Genomic DNA, 22,505 nt, shown 5'->3' on the forward strand with positions numbered 1-22,505 from the left:
GCACTGATTTTAGCACTCACCATTTCCATGGTGAAATGGGAGTGGGGCTGGGAGTGGCCTAGGGAACTTTTCAAATTAGGAGATGTGGGGGCTCTCAAGCTAATGAGCTCTCTTCAAATGCTGCCTTAATGATGCTCTGGTTTGGATGGAATTTTCTTCTTAAATTTGATTGAATCCATTTCTAATTGGATTGAACTTGCTCTTTCTTGGGCTTCCTGCCAACTGGCAGTACCTTCATTTCCTTCCCAGAGAGTTTAATGCCAGGGAAAAGGGGCCAGATTAACAGCTTGTGGTAAAGATGGAAGCCTTGCTCTGCTTTGCCCCTCTCTCCTTTCGTTATTGGGGGTGGGCATGGAAAGATGCCAGGCCCTCTGCCCCCAAACTTCTATACCTGGTCTCACTGTCCCAGCACATAGGCTTGCTCTCAGGACACAGCCACTTCATATAGAGGAACGCTCCCCATGCAAATCAATTCCAAAACTACACTTCTAGGCCCCCTCTCCTTCTACTCACACACATTTGTACTCTCTATTCTTTTTCCTGTGGAGTGGGTTTAGGCTGTAAGGAAACTAAATAGCTGAGTGTTTACTTTAGCTCTTTTGGAATATTTTGCAGAGTGTTCAAATTCTAGTTTCAAAACAACTTCCCATCCCATCTTCCTAGTTGGGAGACTAGAACTGGGATCAAACTGAAGTAGGGATGATTGACTCAGTCTTGTTATAGCATCTGCCCTCTGGAATAAAAACTCCCCATGTGTACCCCAAGACCTCTGGGGACCCAACATAAACAACCACTGGGAAAAAAGAAAAATGAGGTGTGTTGAGGGTGTGAGGGGCAGAGGAAAGTGGCAGTGGCAGATCTGAAGGCCTGTGGCTCCCCCTTGGCTCCCAGGGAGCGTAAGGTACCATCAGACCCCATGCAGTAAGGGATTCTGTGGGTGGCAGCGCCTGGCTCTCTTTATCTCCTTGCCTGGATATGAGCCATGCATCTGCTCTGGGGACTGAGCTAATGAAGACATGAGGCCCCAGCCTGATGGGCCATGCCCAGGGGCGGGAGCCGGCCAGACAATCAGTCACAGTTGTGGGCTTTGTCATATAGCAGAAGCACATCTCTGGCCAGCAATGGCCAACGTGAAAAATGAAGATGGAGTACAGAGCCAGAGGACCTGGACTCACTAATGCAAAAGCCAGCATACAAAGGAAGGTGCATGTGGAAAGCCCAGTCAATACAGGTGGCTGGGGCTCTAGGCCCTCTCTAATCAATAAATACAGTTGGTCCTCACTATTCAGATTCTGTATTTGTGAACTTGTCTACTTGCTAAAATTCATTTGTAACCCTTCAGTGAATAACTAGTGTGCCTTTGAGGTTATCTGCAGACATCTGTAGAATGGTAAAAGACTGGAGTCCCAGTCCTAGCTGAGGTCAGACAAGCTGATGCTGATGCTTTGTATGCTTGTTTCTGCTAAGACTGCTAACAAAGGTCTTTTTTAGGATCTATTTAGTGCCACATTTGTGTGCCCTTTTTGGTGGTTTTACAGTATAAAATGGCCCCCAAGCACAGTGCTGAAGTGCTGTCTAGTGTTCTTCAGTGCAAGAAGGCTGCCATGTGCCTGACAGAGAAAATATGTGTGTTGGACAAGCTTTGTTCAGGTCTGAGTTACAGGGTTGCTGGCCATACGTTCAATGTTAACAAACCCACATCATATATCAAATAATATGTATTTAAGTAGAAACACACAAAATACAGGTTATACACTGATCACTTGATAAACATATTGTGATCAGAGACTCGAAGGAACCTAATCTTACATTTCTCCTAAGAGCATGTTCAGTATTTGATACTCAGAGTTTCTGGTGACTTCACAGAATAATGAGAATTGACTGTCTATGTTGCCATGTCTTCTGCTTCTACCTGCAGTGCACACATGTCCTGGCCTTTCTCCTGCTTCTTTCTGGACCTGCACATTGTGCCATGGTCTAGTCATGTTCTCAGGCTATAAAATGCCTGTCTACCAGGCTTTTGGGGGGAGAGAGACATGCCCATTTCCCAGTGGGCAGAACTGGATGCCTGTCCATCGAAGAAATCCTGGGCTCCTTGTCAACTAAAGGCACATGCCTGGGGCCCTCTGTTCATAATCACTTAAAAATAAAACGTGACTGGATTCCAGAGTCCAGGGACTTACAACTGATTACGGCTTCCAATGCAATTTCAAGAATCTCATTGTCATTGCCATTTTAATTCTGATAAGATGGAAGCTGAGATTTCTCAAGGGGAAAGCAAATATAACCGGATTCACATCCGTGTAACACCAGGCCTGTGGCTTGTGAGGATCCATAGGTAATGAACATGGAAGCACTCTGAAAAAACCCACAAGATGTATATTCTTTACACTGACTCTATCATCTGGCCTTATCAGGAATAGTGTTCTGGATATGTGAGTATTCCAGGTAAAAGATACCTAAAGGATCCTCTGATGAACAAAATTTTGGATTTCCACCTTTAAATGAAAGCTTTATGGACTGTCATCTTCCCTACATCCATAAGTAGCAAGCTCCGAGAACAATTTAACCTTTTCTTGGTGACTGAAGGATACAGTTTGAGCATAAGTTTCTGTGCTGGGCTGTAAAATATTATTAATTGAAAGCTGTGGGCGTCATGCCCCCAGCCACAGAACACTCCAAGCCTGCAGTGCTACTGAGTTGGGGGCTGTTCTCTCTGAAGGACTATTAAGATCTACAGGCTGGCAGCCCCAGGGTTCACCGCCCTGCTCACTGCAGCTGTCTAGCAGTGGCTCTGCCGCTCTCCTCCTGTGACTCTTGCTCCCCTGACTCCTGTCTCCAGGAGTCTGACAGGGGCCAGTGCTGCTGCCTGCTCTCCCCCTTCCTCATGGTACCTTCCACTCTTCATACCTCCCACTTCTGGAGTACAATTTCAGAACACAGGATTAACCATTCAAATTGGTTGAAGGACAGTATAAAACAGAAGTCAGAAATAGAGCTTATGGGTTCACACTGCAGGGTTTAATCTCAGACCCTCCATTTTTCACCTGTTAGAAGTAAGGTAGTTTCTCTGTGTAAACCTCACTTCTCTTCTTTGTTACATGGAGATATGAATAGCACCCAGCTCATACAGTTGTTGTGAGTACGGCATGAGCTACTCCACCAGTGCTCCCAGCACAGGGCCTGGCATGGAGAGTGCTGGTTACCGTTAGTGTGTTGTCGCTGCAGTGAATTTCATGGGGTTCTGAGACTCCTGAAAGCTCCTGAAAGGTTCACCGAACCAGGAGCCTGACTGATGAATAAGTGGGAGTTTTGCTGCATTCTTGTGATCTTCCCTAATCAAGACACTAACTCAAAACCAAAACTGCCACCACCAGGTGGTTAGCCAGCAGGAGCCTGAGTCCAGGTTTTGTCACTTAATGGACTCAGGGTGGCCTGCTCAGACTGGCTGGCCCTCTTGACAGGTTAGAGAAAGGGCTCCTTAACCCAGGAAGGGGAGCTACTCCCCCACAGACACTTCTCCATCCGGGCAGAGGGTGTGCCTGAGGCCCAGAAAGCCTTGGGAGGTGTTCTGCTGGCCATTCAGAGCTTTGAGCAGCAAGCTGCTGCTGTGGGAATGGGTCAGGAGCAGGTGCTGGGAAAGTCTCCAGGAGAGCAATGTACAAATCCAAGGACCCTCAGGTGCCGAAGTCTGAGGCCTGGTGTTCCTGTTCTGAGTCAGTGTATATGTGAGTATTACTACTCACTAGGCTTTGGGCTAGTGTTTTTACACACCCCTCTCCCTGGGACTGGGTCAGGCCAGGACACAGTCTCCAAATGGCTTTTCTCTCACATCAGCAGCTGCTGTCATTCCATGTCACTGCTTTGACATCACCAGGAGGATGACTTTTCTTGAGGATCCAAGAAGGGCTGTGGGCATGTGCTCTGCTTGAGGAGGGGCCTCCACAATCTGGTTCCTACTCTCCAATCAGATTCTGAGGAGTGTGGTGAGGGGTGGTATTTCACTTACATTTGTTTCTAATCTCTGGGGGAAGAAAATGAAAATATAAGAAAATCTTCTAAAGGTTCAGGGCTCTGGCTTGTGTTACAGTTCAAGTTCATTCAGTATATATCCAATGGGCAATAATGGGAAAATGGGAGTCTTTTTCTGATATTTACCAGCAAAGAGACATCATGCAAGTCACTTAACACCTGTGGGCTCACTTTCCTCATCTTTAAAAGATAAGGTTGGAGTAGTTCTAACTTTTTATGGTTCTATTCACTAATTTCAATTATGACAGGCACTAAGTAAACAGTATCATTGTAATGATAGTGCCATTACTGAGCACTTACTATAAGCTAAGTATTTTACATAAATGATCTTATTCTACCACCCCAACAACCTATCATTATCTTAATTTTTTCAGATGGGTAACTAAAGTTTAAAAAAGTGGAGCTGTTCAACATTATGCATCCATCAAGTGCAGATCTGGGATATCTGAATTTCTGTCTTAAGTGAGGTGATGAGGTTGATTCTGTTCAATGTTTTCGTTGGTGATTTACATATAAACACAAGGGCATTTTCTCATGTTGGAACCCAGATAGGAAAATCCTTCCACCCTCCAGGCAGCTAATCAGGGGACTGTGTTGTCCTCATCAGTCCTACCCCTGAGGGAAGACGCTAGTTGTCTGTATATTCTTACCTTGGCCGAGGCATCCTGTCCTCAAAATCTCTAACAAGCCACCCACCTTGGGAAAGGGTGAGAGTGGAAGCAGAATCCTCCCTTCACCCAATCCCCAAGACTAAATCAGATAATCCTGCTTTGCTTTAGGCTATCGCAGGAGGTGGGAGTAGTTATTCCCAGTTTATTGCTAAGTAAAAATGAAGATCACTCTTTCTCCTTATGCCTGACTTTCTCCCAGCATTAATGTCCCGGGAGATCTAGGAAAAGCTATTGAAAGCAGCTGGCCTGTCTTGAGCAGAGCAGAAATAGATTGCAGCCCTCCCCTCATAGCCAAGGCAGCAGAGCATGTCACCATGAGCAGGTCACCAGGAGCATTTAGGTGTTAGGCCTTGGCACGGCTGGCATGGGCTTGGGAAGACGGAAGCAGGCTGAGGAAGTCCAGGAAGGCTCCTGGTAAAGGTGGCCATCCTGAGGGCTCTTTGATGCCCTGCACATCTGCTGCTTCTACCACTTTTTAAAATTATCTGAGCAAAGGCCAAAATTAGGCAGGCTTTGTACTTAGAGCTGAGGAGATAAACTGAAAGGAAAGTATATTCCTTCTCCTCAGTTCTCATATAATCTAGGGCTTTACATAGCTAAATGTCCTTTCCATTCAGACAAGAGGGTGCCAGATACGGACTTCTCAGTCTATGAATTACAACCAGAGAGAATGCTATTTTTAGTTTGTATTTGTTTATCTATATTTTAAATCAAACTCTTATTACCCTGGTTCAGCACTGACTAAGGGCTCTCTGAAGTCTTTACTGTGAGCCTGGCACATACTGTGACTGGCTCGAAGGGTCAGGCAATGACCAATCTGCAAGACTGCTGCGTGTGTTGAAAGCACACAGTCTATGAATCTTCCCTCCAGTTCCAGCTGCCAAAGCATTCCCAGCCAAAGGGTCACCATGCTACTCCTCGGGTACAAGGAGAAGCACTCTGCCTACCTGAGCAGTTGCATGAGGAAGGGAGGGGCCTGGATGACCTGGCAGGAGATAGGTGGGCCTCGGTATCTCTTGGTGAAGCCTAAACCAGTGGATTAATCCTTGTACATTTGACCCTCTGCCCAGCCAGGCCAAGGACATTCACTTCAAGGCTCCTGAGGTGGCCCCTTATCCCAGGTTCATCAGAGCCAGGAAAAGAATAAAGCCAGGAATAGCAGAAAGAATAAATAAAATTGAAAAATCAAGACCTTTTTCCTTGGTCTTGCTTACCCGCTAAGGACACCGAGAACCAAGTTAAGTACAAAAAATGACCCTATGATGATTAGTGTAACAAAATAGATCCAGGGCCAGTCCCTTCCTACGGCATCATTGACCTGGAAGAATGGAATGATAGTTAGTGAGGCACACACAGCAGTCGAGCACGGCCCAGCACCCATCACTGGCTCCAGACACTGACCCATGCAGTGCCAGGACCCTATCCTCTAGGTGCAAATCAGAGGCCAAACAGCCTGCCAGCCAATGGGTAAGAATTTGCAGTTGAAGGAGACCTTTCCCCCTGGTTTTCCTGGGCCTCATAGGGTCCCATTCCTGAGGATCCTGGCGATGGCAGAGTGGAACCTGGGACCTTGCTCGGCTGCATTGTAAGGAGGACATAGAAATGGTCAGCTTACCCGCTCAACACACCGAGAACCAGATTTAGAACGAAAAAGGATCCAAAGATGACCAGACTGACAAAATACACCCAGGGTAACTCATAGCCCATAGCGTCCTGCATCTGGAAAGATGAAGGAAAGTTAGGAAACAGAGAAAGCAGAAGTGAGTCAAAGCGAGGAGGCAGGTAGAGAAGGGAGTGGAGAGAATCTGGAGGAGACAAATGGGGCTGAACTTGGTCTTTGTGTGGATCATGGTCTATTGCTACCCTCACATTGCATCATCTATATTCAGACTACTTTCCATGACCTTGACCTGAACTGTCAGGGGCTTTTGAAAGGCTCTGCCTTAAGAGAAATCTTGTCTGACTGTCTCTGTTGTTTTATTTTCTGGAACAAAAAATAATTTCCCCAATGTTTTCTACTCACCTGTCTAGGAAGATGGGGTTGGCTCAAAAAATAATTTCTTCCACAAGGAACAGTTTTGGCTCTTTTGGGTTTATGTGGCATTAAATCTTCTATTGCACAATGAGCTTGGTGTCAGAAGTTCCTTAGCTCTTACCGTGAGAGCCAGAGATCTGGAACCTCCAAGGGTGGAGGAAGGAGGCCTTCCCGAGGGGCTTGCTGCCTGGATCTGAGCTGGCCCCAGATTTTAGAGGTGGAATGCCATGGCTTCACCAACACTACAGGCCACAAGCAGGAAAGACGGTCATTTTGGTTTATGTTTTCACAGAATGGTTCCTATAACTACAACCACTGCCTAGATGGACACAGTCCTTACCCTGGAAACTGTGACCTATAATTAACCAAATCATGAGACTTCCCAGGAAAGGCTGCAACCTCCTAGAGAAGCTGGAGGCCATGGTGTACAGAGCTGGTTTCTGTGGGCATTAGAGAGCCACCATGCATTTCCTCCAAGCTCCATGTTCAGTGACTTCACGACAGTAGCTTGAAATTGGCCATGGTGGACAAAAATGGACAAGTGATACAGATCCGCTCCCCTCCATCCTGTGGTCCCTAACAACTGGCCGTTGAACATTCACCAGCACATCCCAGGTTAGTGGGTGGACATGAAAATGAGGGTAGGGCATGGAGCAGCATTTTTATAAAAAAGAAAATTTATTCTGATTTGATTTCTCAAATCTATTTCTTTTGATGCTTTCTGACAAGACTATTTTAGTCTTACCTTCCAAAGATGAACCCCAAGTTTGTCTTTGTGAATTTGGCTTACAGGAATCCAAATTCCTGAGTACCAAGCTTCTTAAATGGTTTACATCACTAGTTCTCAGAGTAGTGTCCTGCAGACTAGCACCATCACCTTCAGCTGGAATTTGTTTTGAAATGCACATATTCAGGTTCTATCCCACAACTCTGGCAGTGGGTCTGACAACCCATATCTTATCAAGCCCTCTAGGTAAGTCTGATGCACGTAAGTTTGAGAATGCCTCTGCTTTATGGACCATTCCTTAACTCCAAATTTTAAATATAAGGACACGGAAAATATTGTGATTCACTACATACCTCTGCTCAGCTGCCCTGTGGTGTTCCTCAAAGTAGGACCCAAAGACCACCAGGACCAGAACCACCTGGGAGAGGTATGAACAAAGCGGATTCCTGGGCCCTTCCCCAAGAACGCAGTGGGCCTCAAGACTCTGCATGTTAATCACCTAGGTGATTCTAAAGCAGGCTGAAGTTGCTGACCACCACCAGGTACGTGAAATGAGTTCTAGGTGTGCTGAGATAGTGCCACCCCCAGCCCTCACACTCTGGGAAACCTCACCCACGTTCCTCAGTATGCTAGACAAATATGTTCTTTGCATGCTGTAAACAAAAAAGTTTAACAAATATGAGTGACCTACCTAATCTAATTTGAAATGTTATATTCCAATATATTCTTTTTTTATTTTAGTCATTGTTCAAGTACAGTTTTCTCCCCCCTACTCCCATTCCAGCCCATCCACCCAACCCTCCCCCCTTCCCCCCCAAAATATATTCTTTGCAAATTTATTACTATTACTATATTTTAGTTAGAGGAATCTACCAAATGTAGTCATGGTGCAAAGCACAAACAATATGCCAAGGGCTTGGGGGTCATTTCTTAGAACTGAGTCAGGAAGGAGAAAAACAATTCCCACCTATGTCTACTGAGCCATGTCAAATTTAATTCAATATGAGTTGTTGATCATTTCCACTTCCACACACCCTCCTCTGTTTTTTACATAGTACTTATCACTTTCTAATCTATAGTTTATTAATTTATTATGGGTTTGTCTTCCATGCTGGAATGTAAACTCCATGAAAACTCGCAGTTTTAATCTTATTTGTTCACTGGTGTATCCCAGGGGCCTAGAACAATGCCTTGCATGTAGCAGGTCCTCAGTAAATGTTTGTTGAATGAATGAATGAACTTGATATGTGTCAGGCACTGTGGTGTAAAGAGGAAGCCCTTGCTTGAAAGGGGAACAGATGAATAAGAGGCAACCACAATGCAAGGTGATAAGTGAAGTCAGGGAAGTAAACATGCAGGATTCTCGAAGCCCAAAGTCAAGAGTGGCTGCACAAGGCAGAAGAAGTAAGCAAGGAAGAGTCAGGCTGGGCAGGACAAGGTAGGCAGGAGCAGAGAGGAATCCTGTGATAGAAACAGGGCTTTCCTAAGAACCTGGCAATTGTTAAAAATAGAGCCTACAGCTGGAAAGCCATCCTGGCTCTGGAATGGAGGCTTTTCCCAGTGGCTGAGCACTGAAATATCCAACACAACAGCAGCTGTGAGGAGGGCAGGGCGAAAAGTTCCATGTGTGCTGGAGCTACCCCATCACAGGGAGTCTGAGAGCCTCCTTCAGCCAGGAGGTAATTAATTATATGAGCCAAAGTTGCATAGGAAACCAAAGCAGCAGAGGGAAGTCTTCACTACCAGGAGAAAAACAAAGCTGCACTAATACAAGGAGGAGCAAGACTGGTGAAGTGAAACTAGGAAGAAGGAAAGCATGGGAGCCACGGGGAGCTCGGGAGCCACACGGCACGTAATGGTGGCTATGATGGTCATGTGATACCAGGGTCTGTATGTCACATTTTATTATGGGGAACTGTGACATAATCCTTCTATAATTCTTGGCAGCGGTCTTGTTAGCGTCCATGTTGGTTCAATAAGTATTTACTGACTACGTACTATGTGTAAGACGTTGTGTTTTGTGCCACAGTGAAAGCCGCAGGGTTGGAAATAGCCCAGAGATAAGAGGAGACATCTGTGAGGAGGCTTCTATGGAAACCTGGGTCCCAGGTCATGTGAAGCCTTTCCTCTCTCAGATTAAATTCTGCCCTTGAAGGTCCAAAGAGGTCCCTTCCTCCTCCTTAACTTAGTACTCCTTTGCTCTTTTGGGAGGGTGGGGAGGTCAGGAAAAGCTGGAAAAAACAAACAAACAAACAACCCAACAACAACAACTGTGGGCTCTCACTAGAGAAAATGCACATACATGTAGCTCACTGCACATAATCTCACGGGTGTTCTGGGCCCCGTGGGGCAGGGCAGTCTAGCCTGCTTGTTCCACACTAACTGCAGGAAAGTGCTTCCTCAAGCATGGTTAGGGGGTCAGGGGTCTGTTCTGAGGAAGTTGCCCAGCTCTGCCTGGGCCACAGACCTCCTTACCTCCCTCAGGATGGCCAGCAGAGGCAGTCCAGGAGGTGACCTCATGCTCACCACAGTTCACCTTCATGGCACTGCCCCAGAGCCCGAAAGGTGGTGAGTGGGAGGCAGGGCTGGTTGGCTCCCTGAAACAAGATTTCTCCTGACTGCTTCCTCATACCCCCTCAATTTTGTGAACACTTAACCTCACAGAAAATGTGGTCCTCCTAGCTACATATATCTGATGAGCCAATAAACCCATGGGCCTTGGAGATATCCTTGGGCCCCTATTTAGTCTGCCTGCACTCTCCTCTGTGCCGTACACAACATGAGTGACTTCCAGCATCATTAAGAACCTCAACTGAGTGGAGCTACAGACCACGTACCCAGAGATATCTCAGAGTTAGCTGCATAACCCATAGATATATCCCGTAGCCACAGCTGTATCCAGGAGACTCATGTTCTCCATCTCTCCCTTGTTGTCCTATGTTTCTACTTTGGGTTTGCCCTTGGCTATGGGATAGCTCTTTCAGAGGTTCAAGATGGGGAATAGTAGGTGAGGGGTAGGAGGACAAATGAGAGATTAACAAGCCTCAAGGTGGTCCTAAGACCCCATCACTCCCTTAGTGAGCAGTGTTCAGCGGCCACCAGAGGGGGATTCTCTGGTCTGCCTGGTTCTGGCCTGATAGGAAAGAGCCCCTTTATTTCCCCTCCTACTTTCTCTTCTTTATTCTAGGCCACTTACTTTTAGGGGCCGACTGGGTAGAGTACATACAATGCTGGGTGGCTCTGAAGTAGGGCAATGCTTGGAGTGATAGAGTGATGCCTTAAATCAGCTAGAATGGAGCTATTGAGAAGGGAAAGAATAAATACATTCACACTTTCAGAAAATGACCCAGATAGCTGACATCCTTATTTAGAGGTGAAAAAGAACAGGCCCTCATGAACCATGAAAGCAAGTTGTTTCTCAGGCCTGTAACAAAAGCAGCTCTCTGACTTTCTGAAGAAAGGCCATGGAGAGCTCTCCTGATGTCCACCATTGGCAGCCTTGGCCTCCAGGACCAACAGCCAGCAGATGGCCCTGCCTTTGCTGAAACACATACCTCGCTACTCCTGTAATCAGTGGACAAAGGGAATACCGAGTGAAAAACACAGAAGATCCTTCTGAAACCAATATCTAATTCCTTGGGGGGAACCCCAGCCTTAAATCAAGGTATAGTTTTCCCCAAAAAGAAAAAATAGAGGGAACATCTCCTGGCCCCCATTCCATCCAGGCTACTCTTGATCTCAGCTGATTTCCATGAGTTTTCAAATTGTGCCACTTTTTTCCTAAAAGGTTCATGGCTCAGCCACTGTGAATCTAAAAAAACTGAACAGTGTCAGTGAACGCTGAGAGAGGCTGTCATTTGCCAACAAAGGCAGGAGGTGTAAACCCATAAAAGTCACAGCACTGTATACAGTGTCATTAGAGGACAGGATTTGCTGCTGTCAAATGCACCAGTGCTATGAGCAATGACTTGATACATTTGTGACTACTCATGACCTCTGCCACCTTGCTTGCTGGGACATGGGGTGTCCTCCCATGGGTCACTGAGTGAGCAGCAAGGCAGGCAACAGGTCCCACCTGCACCTGTTTATTGTTCTGCACAGAGAACCTGTAAGTGCCATGCAACACAGTAAAAAGCCTGGTTTGCATGGGAAAGACACCAATGAGCTCTAACAGAGAGGAAGGCAAGCCAACAATAATAACACCTCCATCTACAATCTATTTTAAAAATCACTTAACTCATATGGGATTGTGCACTGACAACCTGGGGGAGGTTAGGAGCCCTAGAGAGTGTAGTGGTAGCTCCCAGTATGACACTTGTGTAGGGAATAGCTGGCTCATAGCCAAGAAGACATGCTTGTTTGTCCTGAGCAGCCACCAGGCATGGGTTGACTATGACGCCTGGGACTGCACCTTCACAGATAGCCTTTCAACACTTGAGTGAGAACACTATTTTTTAGGTCTGTTGAGAGGCTAAACCACAGGTCTGTCCAGTCTCCTGAACTGTTACATAGCTTACTTTCCCAGGCAGAGGAGCTTTCTCCTGTCCTCCTCATTCAGCTTCAAGAGCAGCAAAATCCCACCTTTCTCTGGTCTGTGCCATGCAACGCTCTCTCTGCCCTCACCAAGTGTACTGCTCTGTGTTACTAGGACACATTTCTTTGTGCGATCCCATCTCTTCAATTAGACCCTAAACTCCTTGAGGGCAGGCCTTTTTCTCCTCCTCACTAGTCCCACCCCAGTTCCCACTCAGTCCCAGGAGCATAGTAAATACTCAACAAATGTTTGTTAAATTGAATTATTGAATAGTCGCAATGACTCACCTAATACCAGTGCAATGAATATAGTAAAACCCATTAACTAAATAAATAATAACTTTGAGAGATGCTAATTATTTTTCTTAATATGTTAATGAACCAATTATTTAAATGTTAGATAACAAATGCTCTGTGTAAAGCTGGCTAAGTGGGTAACACCCTGAGGCAGATTGAGAGTTAAAAGATCACAGGGTCCTAAGTAGTACCCACCACTTTCTCTACTCTGGTACCTGTTAAAGAGCCAAGGATACTGTTTCTGGGTTATTTGAGGATTTTTTTTCCTCGGCTCTTCACTTAGAATGACTATTAGGTCATCAATAGAATTCAGGTCCACCTTTCTGCTTTCCTGATGCCTTCAGAGTCTCATTTTCTATATTCTGTAGTCAAAAGAGAGGGCTTTTTGAAGGAACAATGGAGTAGGGGAAAAAAACAGGATAAAACCTGAATTACAACCTGCTTGGATGCAAAAGTCCTTTGTACTGAATAAGGGATACTTCAACAGCACTGAGACCAGAGATGAGTGGCTTTCCTCTGTGTGTGTGTGTGTGTGTGTGTGTGTGTGAGAGAGAGAGAGAGAGAGAGAGATAGAGAGAGAGAGAGAATGTTTGGCAGGAACATCTTCCCAGCATGTTCAGACATGTAGTGGAGTGACAAAGACAAAGTATAGTGTTGACAACTGACTTATGACTAAGTTAGAACATTATACTTTTGTTCCCAAGCTTTCCAGTTGAACCAAAAGTAATCCAGATACTACAGAAGGTGCTATGGGTGATAAAGGTGCTAAAAATATTTCCTTTAATGATTTCTCATTAAGTATGCTTTCTAATATTATTTGTAAGCACAATTGCTAATATTTTGAAATCAGTATAAGAAACCAAGGGGGTGGCAATGGGTGTTGGAAAGAAGGTGACCCTGATGGTGGTAGGGTGGGGAAGAGCATGAGTCCAGCAAAACACAGACCAGAGTGCTTTTTACTGTGCCTCACAGTGTGCACTACTCCTAGGGGCCCTGGAGCAGAAGGGCTTCAGCAGGGGAGAAGTCAACATGATCCTCTTCATGAAGAATTATGCAGGTGTCAGGACTCCTACAGACCTGGAAAAGTGTATTCTTGTGTGGTGCCTGTTCTCACTATTGCCTCCGTTTTGCACAGTTCTCACGTGTGACCTGCTCTGAGGGTTCCAACCCCAGTTCAATGGCCCTGTTAATCTGTTTGCCATGAGCATGGATGGAGCTATTTCAAGTGCTGGGCCCAAAGCCAGCACTGAACAGATAACTGACTGATGTTAAGCTATTTAATTGTGAGCTAATTGTAGGAGGGATAATGCAGAGAGTTTCAAACTGACCCTAATGTGAGAACCCAACATTTCATCTTGATCTAGCAGCCTCTTACACATTCAGGAAAGCACGTGGCTGAACCATGTAAGACAAGTAGTCATGAATCATATGCAGAAGGCTACTAGGGACCTTTGGTTAAAAAACCAAACACACCTGAAAGTAGAATTGGAAAGCAATGGTCCCTCCATACAACCCTAGCTTCCTCCCTGTCTTGGTGCTTCACTGCTTCCAAAGAAAGCTGGTACTTTCTATGAGATCAGTTCCCCTGTCTTAATTCTGAAGAGGTGTAGTTTTTCTGAGAGTAAATGGAGAGGCTTTGGCTGAAGAAGCCATTTCCTGAGGAAATGACAGTCCAAACCTGAGTTTTGTCTTAGTTTCCAAGTCCCCATATCTTGTCATTTACAGACCTCTGGAACAGGGCACTAAGTACAAGCAATGTTTTAAGCTAATTGTTCAGTTTACTGGGTTCTTGATCTAGTATATGGCCAATGGTTGAATAGCAGAAAAATATCAAGTCTTACTTGACTGAGTTAGGTTTTACTTTTAGTCCACCAACTCTTCAAAATCATAACAATGGGATCAAATAATGGATGTCAGAGAAAAAGGGAAACAGACTCAGTATCTTCCATGGCAGGAGGCAGGTGTCTGCTGTTTGCTACGGTGACCTCCTGAGTCTCTTCTATCCCAGGCAATATCTAGTGATTGAATCAATTGCTTCTTTACTGCTGTGATGATCTAGTATCTCCCTAGGATCTTCTAACTAGCTGTTTGGTGGTTCCGAAGGAACCTAACTCTGGGATTGCCATACTTGAAAACTTGGGTTGGTCCTTCCCATGTCCTCCAGACTTGTCCCTTGGATGTGAAGAAAAATGTATTCTTCTGGGTAGAAGACCCTACTTCTCCAATTTCAATGAAAACTATCTCTCTAGAATGGTTCAAATTCAGAGCATCAAAGCAGCACCACTTGAATTCAATAGTTTAAACTTCTGAGGGTTTTCAAACTCAAGCTTGAGCATCAGAATCACCTGGAGAACTTTTTCAAAATGCAGACACTGAGTTCTAACTTTGGAGCTTATAATCCAAGGCCTTAGAGGGAAGTCTTGGAATCTTCCTTTTAGAAAGTTCCATGTTACACTAAAGCACATGGAGATTTGAGAGTCTGTGGGTTTAGAGATATAGGCCTACAGGCCAGAAGGAGGAATGCTCAAGGGGGAGGAAGGACAGAGAAGAAGGAAGGAAGAGTAAAAATGTCCATAGAAAGGTCAAAGCAATTTTAAAAACTGCCTGAAAGCAGGAGCATTGGGCTGGAAGGTGCTTCCATGATAAACACTCAAGTGCAAGGCTCTCTCTCAGCTTTAGGTGTGTGTGTGCATTTGCATGTGCACACACAACATGGCCAGTTGGGAAAGGTGCTGGGAAAATCAGAGAAAGCCATGTCCCATGAGCCTGGGACTGTTCCTTCACCTCTGACACTTTTTCCATTTTCAGCCTGAGCTCTATCACACACACCCCAGGGGAGAAAACACAACACAGCTGCTTGAAAATTGGTAGTTGCATTTCTGTGCTTGTTCTCATTCCCTATTCCAGCTGTCATTATGACAGTATTTCTTTGGGTCACATCTGGCTGTTGGAGTATCAATGACTTGTAGTCGGGAAAAGGGAGGGAGTGATGAAGGAAGATCACAAAAATACACCAGGGCCATCAGCAAAGTAAATTATACCTATTCCCATCAACCCCACACCCACCCACCCACTGCCACCCTGCCCTCAATTTGCTGCCATGGAAGGTGTTTCCATAGCAACTTAAAGCATGGGTTTGAAACTCACACGATGAGGCTCCAAGGCACAGTTCCATACAATCACATTTTCTGGCCCACAGGCAGAAATTGCCCATTTGCAGAAGGAGGCTCCTGTCCTTGGCTGGCCTGAGGTATCCACCCAGGGCAGAAGCACCAGTTAGGGCCACTGGGAAAGTTGATCAGCTTTGCTAAATGAAATATATTTGCCTAAGCATAACAAGCTCAATTCCTTCTCTTTGTACAAATCATTTAAAACATGGGCCTAAGAAATGTTTTTTCCATGTTTCATTTTAGTTTGAGGAAAGGGTGATTTGACCTTTGTCTTTAGAAGTATCACCACACAGCAACTGCCCAGCATGGCTGCAGCTGTGCCACCATTACTCAGCTACAGTCTAATGTGTTTCCCTAGGCTGAGCTTTTCATTCTGAACTGGATGTTTTTTAGGTCTGAATTCTCAGTACCTAGAGGCATTCCTGGCATGCGAGGAATGTTTAATAAATGTTTGCTCGGTAGAGGTATTCAGGCAGGTTTCGAGTAGTCATTTGCAGAGAGCTACAAATTTCATAGCAACACTGGGATTTAGCATGTGGACTACAGCATAAAAACTGGGAAAAGAGGGTTTTGAATCAATAAGACATGATGTTTATTAAAAAATTTAGAAGCTACAATATGCTATACCACATCTTTGTGCTGTTACAAAACTTTTCTGATTCAGAAAAAAAGTCAACACTCCTTGTGGCATTAGTTCCTTTCTATCTGGCCCCTCTGCTTGGTGGGAGGGCATTGCTGGCCTCACCCCCACTCTCCCCTGCTGTAGTGTGCAGGCATTGTTCCCTAAGCAGGTTCTTATGTGGTTTTCAGGATGGCCGAATAAATTCACTATTTGCAAAATGCTAGGTGAGATGGCATTTTCAGGAATGGCAACAAACATTTTTCACCCAAGTGTTGGAGAACAACACTGGATTCTGGCAAATCATGTCTCATGCTGAAATAGGAGACAGTATAAAGAATTAAATTTTCTGGAGTTTTTACAAATAATGGATTTAACTCTGCCAGAGTAAAGAGAGCTCAAATATGGTGTGTATATCTGCCTACAGGGCAGGCTGTACACAAATCTGGTACTTCAGAGGTTGGCAAACTAGTGTTGGCTGGTGGGTAATAAAAGGGGTATCTTTAAAGTACATTTATTGTTGACTGGTTGACACTTAAGAAGTACTATTTCCAAATAGGTATCACATAAGCAGAAGCCTGTTTTGTTAGCAGTAAAAATGACAATAATGTATTTGCCTGGACTACTCTAATATGATACAGTAAGATAAATATAAGAAATAAAAATAGCATGCCGTAATGTTACACCATTCAATAAAAATGGCTTCTTTTTAGAGGACTAGGCCTCAAAAGGACCAGGCCTTTTCTCTTTAGCCCTAAAAATTAATACTCTATCTGTCTTTTGGGGACAGAGGCAAGAGTGGGTGGGAGAATGAATGGCAACCTTGTTCCAGGCATCAGGGACATGCCAGAATTTCTCACTAGAAACAGTGGAAGACACACTGAAAGATGGCATTTCTCTTAGGCTGGTGGGCAGAGAGAGACTCATTAGGGTGAATATCTCATGCTTTGTCTCTCATAAAAGGCCTGAAAGAAATCAAAGAAATTCATCATCCTCTCCATCAAAATCATGGGAAGGATGAACAAGGAGAGTCGAGGGAAGGAAGTCTTTGTAGCCTTCTGGACTCCCTGCCCCTGTGTGTCACAGCTACATACCCAGTAGAGGCACGTCTGTCCAGCCCTCCATGGTGATGCACTGGAACACTGTCAGCATGGCGAAGGCGAAGTTGTCAAAGTTGGTGATGCCGTGCCTGGCCCGTCCCACCCGGGCTTGCACACGGTGCCGTTCTGACACTGCCGTCCATGGCCTGTCTCCAGAGCACAAGGGGAGGGGTCGTCTTCTGCTGGAGCATCTCAAATGGTCAGGGGAGAGGAGAAGAAGAGAGGGGAGGGAGAGACAGGTAAAGAAAAAAGGAGCAAGAAGTCAGACAGGAAAGGCATAGGATAAGGTTGATGGGATAGGCACAACCACCACGGTAACAGTGATCAGAACACGTTTTCATGTGTTCCCCCATGTATGAACTAAACAATGTAAGGAACTAGGTATTCATTTTAGGGTGCTATTGATTTAGAATGTCAATATGTTCAATCAATTATTGTAAAACTGAATTTTAAGCCCAGCGATTGGTTTCAAAGACAGTAGTGTTATTGCACATTCTGTTATAACATGTCAGCATCATAGTCAAATGGCCAATCAAAAAATAATGATTATGTAACCACTTTGAGTGGAAAATGTCCTGGAAGATGACAGGAAGTCCATGTTTTATTTTGGTGGTAAAATATCTATAGGCACTTGCATTGAAATACCAGACTTTTGAGTGAGGGCATGTTGGCTGGAAGACTGCTCCACACACTTAGCCAACAGATCCCATCCAGTGGCACTTTGAGACTATGTGATGTTCCATAACATATTACATGACAGATACATCACCAGGGATACAAGTCACCTTGTCAAGGATGCCTTATGTGAATGAAGGATAAAGTAAATTCTGACTGTGGGGAAAGGACCAATTGTAGCCATCTTTATTACAGCTCTGACTGAGCACAAGCACCGCTGACTGTTTCATGCAGGTTAGGTGGAACCTGGCAGCACCACCCTTGCCTCACCAGCACGCAGACCTTTCAGAAGAAAGAATCATTTCCTGACCTCAAGTCAAGACAGAGCGCCAGTGGATGGCAGGGAGACCACCGGGCAGGTATGGACAGAGCCTTTCCAGGAAACAGTTCAGCATCTGTGGCTACAGACAGTGCTTGGGCTAATTCTGCATGCTAGAAACAGCTGCCAAAAAAAGTCAATATATTAAGATGAGGTTTATATTTTTGGTGCAGAGATCATTAGTAAATTGAAATAAGACTTGATTGATCCAAGAATTTCTATTATGGTATAATAATAGAGAAATACTGATGAAGTCTTGGCCCCAGCTGTGGAAGGGAACAGTGTAGAATTCACAGAAGTCTGTGAACTTAAGGACATTGTCTCATGCTTGTAGAAATTAACAGTAATAAACAGGACGGACCTCAGTTGTAACAAATAAATGACTGCCTCTAACCACAGTGAAAATATGGCCCCAGAGGGAATTTACTTCCAGTTCTTCATTTAGAGATGACAAGTCACCCAGAATCTTTTCTTGTTTCATACGTATCAAAGCAATGGCACTGTCTAGTCCTTCTGGACTGAAGACTGGTGGTTGGCTGGCTCTTTCTCATTTGTGGCTTCAGATTTGAAACTTCACTCCCAAGTGGAAGACAGGAAGAGAATATTAATCCTTAACTAAGAGATAATTCTTAAGAGAATGGAGTTGAGCAGTATGGCTAGAAATACATGTTAGATTGTGTCTTCTTGGTTTTTCCTTTTTTCTCTTTTTAAAAACAGTTTTATTGAAATATAATGTACATTTCTTACAATGCATGAATGTAAATGTACAGCTCAATTATTTTTAGTAAATGTGTACAGTTGTGCAGCCATCACCGCAATCCATTTTAAAACACCTCCATCATCCTCCAAAATTCCCATGTGCCTGTTTGCAGTAAACCTGCTCCTGTCCTATCAACCTGATCTGCATTCTGTCCCTATAGCTTTGTCTTTCTAGAAATTTCATATACATGTGCATTTCACTGTCTGTTTATCTATTCACCAGGTAGTGGGCGTTTGGGCTATTATGCATAGTGCTGCCTCCTGGCTCATCCTCAGCCGGGTGCTTTAGGTTGTACATGGATATTTATCGAATCACTGAAGTATACAGGTCTGCATCACTCACTGGCCCCTGAGCTGCCTGAGAAAATGAGCGTCCACACCATTTCCCAACTCCAGGGGCTAGCTCCCAGGAGGGTACCATTTCTGTAGCTGAACTCTAGCAAGTTTTTTGTGACTTTTGAAATCTTGAAATCTTTGGAGACGTGGATGTGAGTTTAAAAAAGAGGAGGCTATAAAATGAGGGAAACTAAAAAGTGAATACCAAACCTAAAGAATTAGAGAATGAGTACCTAAAAAATTGAGAGTTGAGAGGCTGGAAAACCAAGAACCAAAGAGATCATAAACTCTGTTGTGTCCCCGCCCATTCTAGTGACAGCTTTCTAGAATGATGTGTTCCATCACTGTTATGAAACTGCTAGAATGATATGAAAGATGTGGTGAAAAGAGAAGGGAAAAACAGGAGACATGCATCCCTTTTTCTCCTGTTTTGCTTTTTAGTGCAATAAAGATGCTATTAATCTTTGCATTGTGACTACTAATCTGTCATCTTTCCCTGTGTTCTCAGTTCCTGATATAAGCAGAAATAAAGAAAACATGAAGGGTGGCAACATGAGTTCTGAGTGTCTTTAAGAAAGGGAAACATATTTCAGGTTTTTAAAACTGTTATGTTGAAAAGAAACAGCATGAAGAGGAAGTGGTCTCTAATAAAAGAGAAAGGGTTAAGATTCAGAAAGATTATCTAAAGGCTCAAGGGCCATTTTGCTATTTTAAATGTCTTGAACAACAATAAAAAAAAAGATTTGAGAACAATTAAGAAGCAGTGATGATCTGGTAAAAATAGGTATCTATAAAAAGGCACTAAAGAGAACACTTAAAAAATGTGAACACACACAAATCAGCAGGTCCTTGGAACATGCACTGGAGAGCGAGGGGAAATTGGCTCTAATGGGAAAATGTGTTGGTTTTCCTAGGCAGAGTCATGACATCCTAGTGGGGGAAAGTCAGAACCTGAGGGAGGAGGAAGAAATAAAGCAATGTGAGTGAGGAGGGGGACCGTCATCCTGGAAAGTCCAAGTTAAGTTTGCTGTAAATAATGGCGGCCAGATTAGGAGAGAGTTTAGAAATGCAGTCAATGCCAATAAAACCATGAAATCTCGGAAGAATACCAGTTGGGGGTTCCAGTGAGAAATACAAAAGACTAAATCAATTACTTTTTTAGGACTCAATTTTAAGGAGTGAATAGAATGAAAGTGATTTCATTTCTAGGTTTTAGTCAGCCTGTTCTTTGCCAGTCTCAGGAGTAATTATTGTGCTGGGGACAGCCATTCAGAGTGACCTGACTCAAAGCACCATCAACCAGATGGGACAACCAAAAACAAAGGGTCCCAGCATATGGTGACAAGTCTGTGGAGGAACAAGGAAGGCGCCTTCCAGATCCCTCAAGGATTGTGGAAAGAGTGCCTCTTCTGAGACCACCTCTCTAGGGGTGCAAGGGCCACGTACACAGAAGAATGGTTCACCTGGACAGCTCCAGATCTTTCCTTATAGATTTTATGGGAAACATGGCCCAAAATCCAATGTAGTCCACAATTTACAAGCACATAAAATTCAGTCAGAAAAATAATCTCAAAATGGAAAAATCTTCCACTTTGAGGAAAATTTGGAATTTGGTGTAAATTTCATTAAATATTCTAACAAGGGCTCACAAGCTTCACATAATCTAAATTTGCAGAAAATATGCTAATTGAATCCAAAGTCTAAATTTTTTTTTAAAAATCACCTATTCCAAAGGTGGTACAAAACTGTCCAAAACACACTGGGATTGGTTTCAAAGATTGAGGGTTTTTGGTTTTCTGCTCTTACTGCATCAAGTATGTCCAGGCTCCTGTACATTTTTTCTCCTCATCAGCGTTCGTCACTGTGTGGGAATAAGAGGCCTTGCCGACAGCTGTGTCAGGTTCTGTCAGGACGATGGAGTGGCCCCTGGATTATCATCAGACAGCAGGCTTAGGAGGGAGGAGATAGGTGAGCTTCTGGCTGCAGTGTGGAGAGGAAAGGCTCCTGCAGCCAAGTGTCCTTAGTCCTTTTTCCCAGCAGAGACTCTGGCTCCACACAGAGAGTGAGATCACCTTCCCAGTGGAGCTGGTGTGGCTCCCCACTCCAGAACACTTCTCTCAGTGTCTAGCCTCTGACAACCTGACTCCCAGGGCTGATGGCTGTGTCCATGATGAGAGCCACCTCCCCTTCTGAACTTGCACATAAATAATCTGATGCATCTTCTGGTACTTTTCCTGGTTCTGTTTACTATCCAAGGCGGATAATAATATGGTTCTATATTGGCCACTGCAATTGGTGAGGCCAGTTCCAGCTTTATCCTAAAAGCAGGGAGGTCACTAACTTTTAACAGGTGAGGAGGCTCTTTCACCAGACTGTCCAGCAGTAGGACGGAGCAGAGTGTCCTGTCCTGTATCTCCCTTGTGTGCCATGTCCACCATTCCTTTGTCATGTGTGGCCACTGAAGGACTCAACAAAGGCCAGTGACTTCCAAGCAACATTCAGGGTTGCTTGCTAGCATAGGCCCTTAGAGGACCCTGCTACCAGGAGAAAACAAACTTTTGCTATTTTCCCTGCAGGCTGGTAGAAGTCATGTGCAGTTTGGGGAATAGTGCCCCTTTCTGAGTGGTGTACAGACACTGGGCCACAGGGCAGGACTGCCATCTTTGGCTGTATGGCAGGATTTCACCATTTCACTCTCCACCGCTTAGTATGTTGTTAGTGAAAGCCATATCATCACCCACTGCTGAGTTGATGGGGGTCTTGAGATACAAGATCCCAGTGACTGCCTGAGGAATTTGGGTCAAGCGGGTCATCGATCACTTCAGTACAACTATACAAACTTTAGACACATTACAGTCAGCTGCTAAATAGGACTTAGAATGAGCTCTAATGAAGCCACAAAATTAATATAAATTTACTGGTTTGGGGCTAGTTACAGATCAAACTAAACATAAAGAAGGATTTGAACTTAAGGGGAAAATACTATTCATTGCATTATTTGGTATTTCTTAAAGCAAGGCTAGAACCTCAGAATTCTAGCTAAAAGCAAGACCTGTTGTTCCAATATTAAAGAGCTTCTGTTTTTTTTTTAACATGATAGTTTATTTTATACAATTATGATCCAAGTAACTGGAAGTTCTCTCTAGAGTAAAAAAAAATAGACTCTCCATCAAAAAAGTAAAAACAGTTGTGTGTTTATGGGTTTATAGTTTTTTGTTTGTTTTTTAGGGAC

General features: G+C 44.3%; 1 protein-coding gene across 1 annotated transcript in view; it reads right to left on the bottom strand.

Moving 5' to 3' along the window:
• CACNA1C (calcium voltage-gated channel subunit alpha1 C) overlaps positions 1-22,505 on the bottom strand; it is a 626,645-nt gene that overhangs the window by 186,946 nt on the left and 417,194 nt on the right. The window contains 4 exon segments of the mRNA XM_036018449.1: positions 5,918-6,021; positions 17,179-17,187; positions 17,189-17,274; positions 17,277-17,375. Of these exon segments, the coding sequence (XP_035874342.1) occupies positions 5,918-6,021; positions 17,179-17,187; positions 17,189-17,274; positions 17,277-17,375 (298 nt within the window).

This window comes from Phyllostomus discolor, chromosome 2 (assembly GCF_004126475.2).
Source record: "Phyllostomus discolor isolate MPI-MPIP mPhyDis1 chromosome 2, mPhyDis1.pri.v3, whole genome shotgun sequence".
Lineage (NCBI taxonomy): Eukaryota > Metazoa > Chordata > Mammalia > Chiroptera > Phyllostomidae > Phyllostomus > Phyllostomus discolor.